At 42.5% G+C, this 10,740-nt stretch overlaps 1 protein-coding gene across 2 annotated transcripts; it reads left to right on the forward strand.

Annotated features, from left to right (window-relative positions):
- Positions 1–1,040: 1,040 nt before the first annotated feature.
- si:ch211-154o6.3 (uncharacterized protein LOC563854 homolog) lies at positions 1,041–10,334 on the forward strand. Of its 2 annotated transcripts, XM_034697271.1 has the most exons (14): positions 1,041–1,170; positions 1,464–1,571; positions 5,172–5,290; positions 5,714–5,955; positions 6,288–6,411; positions 6,685–6,806; positions 7,359–7,445; positions 7,621–7,710; positions 8,011–8,099; positions 8,715–8,937; positions 9,077–9,199; positions 9,334–9,499; positions 9,721–9,809; positions 10,002–10,334. In XM_034697271.1, exons 2-14 carry the CDS (start codon positions 1,482–1,484, stop codon positions 10,094–10,096), a joined length of 1,659 nt encoding a protein of 552 aa, XP_034553162.1. In that variant the 5' UTR covers positions 1,041–1,170; positions 1,464–1,481; the 3' UTR covers positions 10,097–10,334. The 2 variants fall into 2 exon arrangements, with proteins under 2 accessions (XP_034553162.1, XP_034553163.1); XM_034697272.1 differs by lacking the exon at positions 1,464–1,571 and having other exon boundaries at positions 1,050–1,170.
- The last annotated feature ends 406 nt before the right edge of the window (positions 10,335–10,740 follow it).

Below are 10,740 nucleotides of genomic sequence, written 5' to 3' on the forward strand. Positions count from 1 at the left end.
TTTGGCCACTTTGATACAATAAAGTAGTGCCAGACATTATAACATAGTACTCAACAGGCTGCGTCTTTAGTCGGTGTTTGATAATGAAAAATAAACATTTAATGTTATTTTTTGATAAAAACGTTACTAAAAGGGCTGCTTTCAAAACAGGTGATGTTTTGAAAGCATCCCCCCCCCCCCCTTATCCCAGCAAGATCTTCTACATTGTTACTTAAGGTATATACAGCAGTACAGTATGTAATACTAATAATAATACTACATTTTATTTAAAGGCTCCTTTCTCGACACTCAAGGACACTGCACAGATATAAATATATAAATACACGAATTTACATTAAAGGAAACAAAATCAGAGTCAAAAATGAAAACAATATAAACTAACAAGGGGTAAGAAAAAATAGAAACAATACTCTAGTCTCCTCTGTGTTCAGTAGGTCAAGGTAAAGAAAAGAAAATACAAACAATACATAAATAAATGAATAAATAAGTAAATAAACTAAAAGTCACACATAAGTATACATTTTTCTGAACAGCCCCATGCATTTTTGCTACAGACAACTCCATGTATACTATGCTCAAAAATGTTTGCAGCCACTGGGTACACGTGATTTAACTTAAGACTTAATCTAGCTTTTAATTTGGGGTAATTTATTTTTAGCCCTGGACTGAATTATTATTATTTTAATCATTATTATTTTAATCATTGCTTTAACACATATTTATCTTGTTTAATTATGTATTTATCTATTTATTTCTTGTATTCATCTGATCCTGTTAACGCTACCTTATTTTTAACTTTTCTTTCAATCATCACTTATTTTATTAATTTAACTGTATTTATTTTATTTTATTTCTAAGTATTTTATTTCTAATCCTGCCTTTTATAATTTTACCATTGCTGTTGTTTTCTGTCTCTCTGTTATTCTGTGAAGCACTTTGGGCTGCATGTTTTTATGTATGAAAGGTTCTATATAAATAAAGTTGAGTTGAGTTGAAAAGTCTTATTTACGATTTGAAAACTGAAAAATACGAGCTGATGTAATGTCACTTGAAGGCAACAGAGTTTTCCTGTCCTCCCGTTGACGGAGTGACTTTAAATGACCGTTATGTCATTATATCTTATATAACTATACTGACCCTGTGATCCGGTAACGATAGCATCTTCTTAAGGTAAATTAACTCCCGTGGAAACGTTTTATGCATTTTAAAACATTGTTGATAATCATGTTTCAGGCAGTTCTCTGGAAGTCCACATGGGGGCGCTGTAAGGACAGTTATGCAGCTTTACTACACCGTAAACATCCGGCGACACGTCTCCCAAGCTCCGCGTTGAACCCATAGACTATTTATTTATTTAACTCTCTCCATACTTTGAAATAATGAGCTATGTTGTGTCTCTGACGATTTGGAGCTAGTCTGTCAGTTTAAAGTGTGTTTTTTTTTGATGACCTGCGGCGGTTTAGTTTACCCCGGAGCTTCAAATGGGGGAGGTGAGAAAGCTGCACAAGAAGTTGAGACAGATTGAGAATCTGGAAATAAAAATCAGTCTTACCTCAGAGGAGAGATTCAAGGTACTGAACATTTCATCTTCCTTTTCCCCTACTGTTAATGTGATCTGTTTAACCTGTGTGACTTTGGCAAAGCCTGAAAAGATTTCCCTGTGGTGTAAACAAACAGGTTATGACTGCAGCTTTGACTTTACAGTTTTTCTCAGTCTCTTTGGTTCATTTCTCAGATCAGAATTGAAATTCTCAAAACTACTTGTTCAATCTTCACATCATTGGGTCACTTGTGCACATAAAAAAAAGAAGAAGCAGTTTCTCATTTCTTTGAGCAAGTTGCAAATGCTTTGGTACATCCATGCAAATGATTATGTACAATTCTCTGCTGTTTCCTACATTATCAATTGCTTATGTCATGTTGATCAAAATGTATTATAATGGGTCTCTGTTGAATAGTCTCACCCTCCACAACTTTTAGGCATTAGTTCATCGCATAAGTCTTCACATGCAAAATGGTTGAACATGTTGTCAGAATATGTCAGTCATATTTCTGTACATTTCCATCAGACTTTTTAAATAAATCTGTCCTGAATTGATAAATTGCTCCCAGGTGAAAGTTGACTTTCTCTAACGAAGGGAAATGTGTGAAGCATTAGATCAACCAGTTTTCTGAAATAGCTCAAAGGTACATCTCATGAACCATCAACTGGCAAATCTAAATATAACTAGAGCACAACACAATGTTACAATGTCTGACAATGGAAGGACAAGGAATTGGACTGAGTCAACAGCCAGAGAGAAGAAGAAGAGGAAGAGGAGTTGGGAGCAGTGGCGGTTCTGGGGAGGGGCCAACAGGGGCCAACAGGGGCCAACAGGGGCCAACAGGGGCCATCAGGGGCCAACAGGGGCCAACAGGGGCCAGTGCCCCTGTAAAACTGAACCTGGACCCCCCTTTGCCCCCCCCCCCTCCACACTAAACAAATATTATACAATAAAAAAAGCTTTGGTGTCACGCCGATGTTACAGGCGGAACACGTGTGGCACTTGGTTCCAGTCACTTAGAGCGGTAAGGGACTCATGTTGAGTGTAAACAGCCAAACAGCTGCTGTCAGTCTGCATTTTGATCTAGTACACAGTAGTATATATGTCTAGTTGGGATGCACTGATTTTTGCCAGTTTGTTCTCAGCCAGTCCTCGCCCTTCTCAGTCTCTTTTGTCAGGGTTAAATGTGTCCCACTGACAACACCCTTGGCCCTAGCCTGGCCCCCCCCAGTAAATTGGTCTAGAACCGCCACTGGTTGGGAGGCAAAACAGAGGAAGAGGCTGACGACATATGCATGTTCCTGATGAGATAAGAGTCACAATATACTAAGGTGTAACTTACAATTTACAATAACTGTCATCAAAACTTTAGCCATAGTTTACATCAGAACGTCCCTCCAGAGTACACTGTTATATTGACAACATGACTAAGCAATTTGACTGTCTTATCTGTACACAATGACACAAGGGCTTGTCACTCTGATGGCACTGACATGTTTATTGACCCAGATATTTACTTTTGAGAGATGAACTCACGATTTTGAGCAAGATACTGGCTTTTGCAGGTAATCCATGGTGTTTTGCTATTTGTACGAATTGTTTTGAGAAATTCACTTTCTGTTTTGCAAATGTCGAGGATGATTCGAGAAATGTACCAAAGCGACTAAGAAAAACTGTAATACAGCACAGCCAGAGCATTATTAAAAAAAAGAAAAACATAAGAACGAATCTCCAACAACTGGCACAGGTTGAATATCATTTAGAAAGGTAGAGTTGCATATTCAGACAGTCCATTGAAGTAGGCTTATTATAGCAGATCAGATTTGGCACAAGATATGCAAGCTCACATGGTTAAATAATGATGGCGTTTTAATGGCGTTACAAAGTTTTGAAGATAGGCTTCTTAAACTAGAAGTAACAGTTTTGCTATCTTAAAGAAAAAAATATGTGATTAGCATGAATTAAAGATAAAGTTAGGATGAATAATTTGACAGTTTTTTGCCTTAGGAAAGTGGGAGATCAGAAGCGTAGACTTTGAGCAGAGTGCATCAGACAAAATAATGATCAGGAGCCTCAGGAGAGCTTCAGTCTGTTAAAGGGTAGAATCTGAATGCTAAAAGTTATGGCCGTGCCCTACAAAAGTGTGTTTTCTTCATTCCCTAATAGGAAACAGGAAAATCCATGTATGCACTGACCTCCCAGACACCTACAACCTAAAAGCAACTTGTAGTAATGGTGAAGTTTAGTATAGTTCCTTATTAGTTTCTTACAGTATGTTAAACAGCCTACATTTGTTATTGTGAAAAGCCTAAAATACAGGAAATGGATATACAGAACACATAGCTATTGGCTAGGAGGCTCAAACTCCTCCACTTTACGTCACACTCTTTCAGCATTTCCAATATGGCTCCCGTCGACGATTGGCTTCAAAACAGCGCTAAGGAACAGATGGGTGACGCCATGGATACTACGTCCATAATTATACAGTCTATGATTGAACTGTATTGTATCGTATTGTATTGTAACGTATCGTATCGAATCGTATTGTATTGCATTGTATCATATCATATCATATTGTATTATATTGTATTGGGTCTTATTGTATCGTATCATGTCGTGTCTTATCGTATCGTATCTATCGTATCATATCGTATCATATCTTATCTTATTGTATCGTAATGTATGAGTCTTTAATTTTGTATCATAACAATCCTGAGGAACTTTGGTTTCACTCTACATTACTCCTCACATCTTTCTGTGATTGTTCATTTTCAATGAATAAATCAAGTTGTGATCTTTTAAGCAATAAATGGCTTAGTCTTTAGGGTGTCGAAATATAGGAAACATTCATCACAAATTATCTTTGTTGTTTTCCAACTGCTTCTTCAAACAATAAAACCCTAATTTTATTCTCATAAATGTCAAAGAAAGGCAGTAAACACAGCAAGCTGGAAGCAGTAAATGTCTCTAAAGCTCTAGACAGGTAAATAACATGATTGATTTTGACAAACAACTCAACACCATCAATGACCAAAGCATCAATGATAAGTATAATTAATAAATAAAGTAATAAAAAGCTTTACTTTGCTGCCCAAAGCATTATTTTTCATTTTTCCTTTCCTTTTTCCCTCTTTTAAATACACACATTAAGTATCAGATGAGTCTTTTCAGATTAGCAGTGATCCAGCCCCTCATTACATCTTTCCTTACCCACTAATTGCCCTAGTGTTATAAACTCCATCCACAGGAGTGGTTTTTTTTAGATGTAGTCTCCCTCTATGTCATCATGATTACATCACATGACTGTGTTTCTCAGGCAGGACAAAGCTCTAAGCCACAGAAAAACCAAACAGAAGTGCTGTTACACTTAAAGGTGTAGATCCGTGAGTCTAAAATCAGTGGAGTGCCCCTTAAAAAGAAGTAAACATCTAATTTGTATCAAGAAGACATGCTTAATTCGCTTGTTTTGGCACATCTCATACCCCATATTGGGACAGGAGTTCGGTGTATGTTGCCAGTTGCTGCCTAATAAATAAAGACAGACCGAGCATGTTGGTTGTGCATATAAACAACTTGTGGATTTAGCATCTTGGTCTATAACCAATCTTGTGCCTTCTCCCCTCTCAGATCTCCAGGAAGGCGGAGCTGCGTTCCAGATTGGCTGAGCTTCAGCTGCAGCTTTCTGGCCCGCAGCAAACTCTGGGGATTGTGGGAGACGGAAAAAAGGAGAAGATGAAAAGACAAGTGTAAGGAAGTGAGGGAGAGGTACCAGTGAGCAGAGGGGGGCAGATGGAGGGGAGCGTAATTCTTCAAAAGCAACAACATTCACTCTGAAACCTTTGATCTTTTTGTATGTCTAACCAAACACACTGGGGGTCAAATGCTGTCACACTTCAATGAAAAAGGGACCTTTACACTGTTCATAATGTGTCATGTAAACATCAGTCAGGGGTGTCTTCCCCCCATTAGAGCTCCTCAGGGCTTTGTGCAGATCACCATATGTTGGTATTAATATTATAAACCTGAATGAAACGCTTGCTTTCCCTCTAATACCCATCTCATTAAGAAGTAATGTTTTTGTTTGTGCCTGACTCCCTCCACAGGTAGGATGCTGTGTGCACTTTGCATCCTGATTATTCATTCAGCTCTTGCTTTCTACACTGGCACAGGGAGGATGCCCCCGAGGCCCTTCCATCACAAACGCCTCCAGCCTCCAAGATCCTTAAGGGAGAAGAGGAGTCCAAAACTCGAGAAAAGCCGGCGCCGGCTGCCAGGCAGAGGGAGACAGGAAGGGCAGCAGAGACTGGCGGATGGCAGGAGAGGACGAAGCCCATTGAGATGTCAGATCACTGCCCGAACGCGTCAGGAGGCAGGCCGGACCAGGACAACGAGCGGCTAAGGCAACAAGAAGGTGGGATGATTAACAAAAGTGGCTGCAGACATTGTTATTACAGTTAAAAGAACAAAGCACTGCCCTAATTTGTGATTAACATCTAAAATCAGATTATACATTTATGCCCTGAGGAGTCCTAACAAGCTTGTGTGTCTGCTAGTGTTTAAACCAACAGGCTGCTCTTGTTTCCCTGAAGACGAGAACGCAGGTTTTGCATCCTTGGAGCTAAATTAGCGCTGTGCTTCACATTGGCAAACTAATCCATATTGAAGAAGTGTGTAGATTAACAAGCTGGGGCGCTGATGAGGCAACACCGCTAATTGCACAAACCAATTTTTTTTCTCTTGCAGAAGCAGAATTTACATCCCTCCAGTCGTCCTGGGAGAAGGCGAGGTTCCGCTTGAGGCTGCTGGAGGGCCACAATGACATCGTCACCTGTGTGGTTGCTGTTGACAACCTGGTTGTTTCTGGAAGGTAAAGCCGGGCCATGATTTGCATAATGAATGTGCAAAGTGAACACTTCACCTAATTTATCACTTAATACGTTCCTGCTTTCTCCCTCGCTGTCTGACACGTATTTGTTTTTCTTCCCCCCACCCCGACCACGCTGTGCAAATCTCTGGCGATTTCCACTGAACGCCTTTTAACTATGCTTGCTTTCGCCGCCTTCTCTGACTCACTACCACTCTATATTTTATCTTCCTGCACACTCTCCTCCTTACTCTGTTCCTCTTCCTCCCTCTCAAGCCGAGATACAACAGTGAAGGTGTGGCATGTTCCCACAGCAACGGAGCACAAGAACCTGGGGGGTCACACTGGTGGGGTCACCTGTCTGTCTGCTCCTCCCCCTGAGTACTGTAGGAGGCTGGGTGAGGACACACACATACACACACACATACATCCTTACATGAGCTACAGCTGAGTAATGCCTGTGTCCTGCGGTCTGGTAATTATAGGAGCAGTTCATCAGATCAACCCCAGTGAGAGATAACCTCAGCAGACACTTTAGAGAGCTCGCTGTCTGTCTGAAGCAGGCAGCCCTCTATCACTTGAACTCAACATCTTCCCTCCTCCCACTCTCCCTCCCCACCTGTTCCTCCCCCAACTTAAAAAACAAAGTGGAGTTTGCAGCACATGAATGATGCAGCTTTAGTCACACTGTGTACATCCACTCATTATTTGCTTCTTTATTTTTTCAAACCCTGTCTCTTTTGTCTTTGCCTCTTCCCTGCAATCTGTCTCTTTTCTTCATTTTGTACATCATCACTTATTTACAGCTTCCCTCTTGGCTTAATCTTTTTTGTCCTCTCTCCTCTCTCTCTCTGTCTCTTGTCTATTATCCCCGTTCCTTCCTCCTCCTCCTCATCCTCCTCCTCCTCTGTCCCCTCCTGATCTTTTGTCTATGTTTGCCCTCTCGCCAGCCTGGTCCCTGTCTCTGTCGGACAAGGAGAGATTTATTCTGAGCGGCTCTGCAGACTGCTACGTGAAGATCTGGGCCCTGAGCATTGGTAACCACACAAACATACACATCAAACGTGCATACGTGTGTGTATTCAACTAGACGTAGCCTTGGGGCACTATCTTTGAAACACATGTGTGCATGCATTGTAATCAATACATGTCTGTGTGTGACTGGTGGTCAGTGTCCCGGTAATGAAATGAGTGTTTCACCATTACCTTCAGGGCAGTGTGTGAAGTCGATCTACACCTTTAACGCTGTGACTGCGCTCTGCTTTGTGCCAGAAGAGGACGGCTACATTATCACTGGGTCAGGTGGGTTTCTCTGTGGAAAAGAGGCAGTTTATCACTTCAGATTTGTCTCTTGGACCTACCCCAGTGCATGCATGTTTCAGAGCATATAAGCAGAATCTCACACTGCTGTTCTCTGCCAGTGAATCAGTGTGTGACTGTGTGAGTGTGTGGTGCAGGGCAATCGAGCTAAATCAGAAAGATGGAGGCACAGAGTTTAGGGCAGTCGGGCTCAGGTGTGTCGAACCGTGACCAGCAATAATAACTGCCAGCCACCTGTCAGCTCACGTTAACCTCACTCTCTGTCTCCCCCCCACACCTCAGACGGGGGGAAAGTTCAAGCCTGGAGCTGGCACACTTTCCAGAACTGCCAGTCAATCAACGCACACCAGGAAGCAGTCACCTCCATCCAGGTGGGTCACTCACTCAGTCACGTATTGGCCATGAAATCCAGGACGCCGGAACTGTTTGTTATGCACAGCTTAGTTTTAAAGAGGGAGCTGTTTTTCCACAAACACGACAATGTTTCTTTCCGACTAAAAGCTCACTCAAGCAGCGTCAAACTCCTGATTTAATTTATGAAAAAGCTTCTTTCAGGAAATCAGGCATCTACTTTACTTCACTCTCTTTTTTTCATGTTTATTGCCTTCAAATCAAAGATATTAGTTGAGAAGTAAGCTGTGGAGCTCGGTTAATTATAGAAAGCACACTGTACACACTTGAAGCAAAAAGCATTTTTATAAATATTGAAATCTAGAGCTGTATATGCACTTTTATTTTCTTCTTCAATTTGCAATCATCAAAATAAGCCCGAAGCATTAAAGTGCAGCACATCATTGTCATCCCCTTTGTGTTTATCATGCAAAGCGCACACTCCACTTATAACCAGCAGCGAAGTAGGAAAGTACACTTTGAAACTGTTCACACACTCCTTCTCCGTTTACACAAACACACATAAACACATGTGCACACGTGCTGGGTAAAGACTCAGATCGTCATGACAACCGTGTCTCCCGTGCCCTCCACAGTCTCAGGGTCCGCTGGTGTTCAGTGGCTCAGCCGAAGGAGGGGTGTCTGTGTGGGAGAACCGGTGTTGTGATCAAGACCCCCTAAGGCTGCTGCATCACTGGAGCGGACAGGTGACGGGGTGCGGAGGGGACCCGGGGGGGCGCCTGACCCTCAGCCCACGAGGAGACCGTGTGTTCCTGGCCCACGGTCGAGCGTGGCTCAAGATCCTGCATTGGAGGAGTGGTAAGTTCAGGAATTAGATTGGCAGAGATAGAGCGTGTGTGTGCGTGTGTGTCAGATGGAGAGAGAGCTTGAAAAAAGGAAGGCAGATGCAGGAACATTTGCATAATCCTTCCACCTAACATCTGTCCAATTACCACAGGAACCATGTCCAGACTGACCAATCACAGCAGCATCACCGGGGTAACAGATTGTGTTCACCAGGCAGGAGGCCTCCTAATTGGCTCCTGCTATGATGTGGCGAATGGAGAGAGCTCGCTGAACAGTGAGTCCCAGAGTAAACCATGTGAAACCAGAAGTTCCTCACTCCACTCTGAGTGGGTGGAAGCACTTTAAGACAAAATCGAAACCACTTTGTTTTCCTCTGCTAACCTTCTTCACTCCCTCCCCTCCCTCCAGTGTTCTCATTGCCTCAGTGTCGCTACCTGGCCTCTCTGACCTGGCCTTGCGCTCCCAGAATCCTCTGCTTTGCAGCATGGACCACAGGGAGCGGTGACCACCGGTGGGTCACTGGAGGTCGAGACCTCATCGTATGGGAGCAGCTCCCCAGCTGTGGGAAGCAAAGGTGGGCACAAGACGTGTCAAAACTACTCACTTAGAAAGAATGGATTCTAAACTGCAAAATTATTTTCCTTATTTGCATATTCATCATTTCCTCCAAGGTCACAAGCATTGCTAATTCTAAAGCTATTCTGGGATTTACAATATGCTAATGGCTTAACAGATCTTGACACACACTTCTGCTGGTATTAGGTGTTAAACGAAGTGTGGGTGTGAATGTTTTAGGGGTGACGTCACAGTGAGGAGAGACAGTCGACTGGAGTCCTGCTCACTGGAATCAGAGGGGGACACAGAAGATGACGAGGAGACTGATGGTACACACGCACACACACACACACACACACACACACATACACACACACATACACACACCCATTACAACAGATTTACAATTTCACACCTTTCCATGTCTTAACGAGTAACCATGGAATCGCAGATACACTATTATCTTAATTATAGATGATCCGTATCGTGACAAATCCTTCTGACCTGCTTGTCAAATTTAGATTACGAAGAAGACAACGATGAAGAAAGAGACAGTGGCTGTGATGTTACAGAGGACGAAGGGTCTGGCTCGTGGCTGCGCTGCGTTCTTCAGTGAGAGACAGTTTCTCACACCATGGACACCACAGCCTCCAGCCAGGAGGAGGAGAAGGGAGGGAGGGGTGATGGCGAAGGAGGGTGCAGGGGAGCGAAGTGTGACAGTGTCAGAGAGAGAGCATATGGATGGAGAAAGTGTGAGAGTGCGTTTTTGTGTGTGTGTGTGAGCAGATAGTTTTCCATGTAAATATTATCTCCATGTATAATAAAGCTGTCACAGTGTGTTTCATGCCTCCAAACGTGTCTCTCCTGTTGTCTTTTAAAAAACCCAACCTGACCCTGCCTCTTCTTCACACAGCAGATCATCACCCTGCTCTGCAGCCTGTTTAAATAAATGTAAATTAAATTTTATTCCATCTTTATTCCCCTCCTTCCTTTCTTCCTTTCGTTCCTCCCTCCTCCTCCTCCTCCTCCTCCTCTTGTCTGTGTGTCTGTCTCTTTCTCTCTGGGGTGTCCTTGCTGTTTTTGTAAACATAATTGAAGAGCTAAGAAAAAATCTCCCGCCTCTAAAATGAGCTTATTAATGTCGTCCTCAGTATCATTTCTGTTTGCCTCGTCAAATCCATTTCTTTTCCTCTGCGTCCATTTAATTGAAGCCTTTAAAAAAAAAACATAATTAGCATTTAAATCTCTTTCCTACAGTCG

Source organism: Notolabrus celidotus, chromosome 12, assembly GCF_009762535.1.
Source record: "Notolabrus celidotus isolate fNotCel1 chromosome 12, fNotCel1.pri, whole genome shotgun sequence".
Taxonomy (NCBI): Eukaryota; Metazoa; Chordata; class Actinopteri; order Labriformes; family Labridae; genus Notolabrus; species Notolabrus celidotus.

Coding starts and splice junctions, on each gene's coding strand:
- si:ch211-154o6.3 (XM_034697271.1), top strand. CDS start 1,482: ATGGGGGAGGTGAGAAAGCTGCACAAGAAGTTGAGACAGATTGAGAAT. Junction 8,938..9,076: donor GATCCTGCATTGGAGGAGTG/GTAAGTTCAGGA, acceptor CAATTACCACAG/GAACCATGTCCAGACTGACC. Junction 9,200..9,333: donor TGGAGAGAGCTCGCTGAACA/GTGAGTCCCAGA, acceptor CCCTCCCTCCAG/TGTTCTCATTGCCTCAGTGT.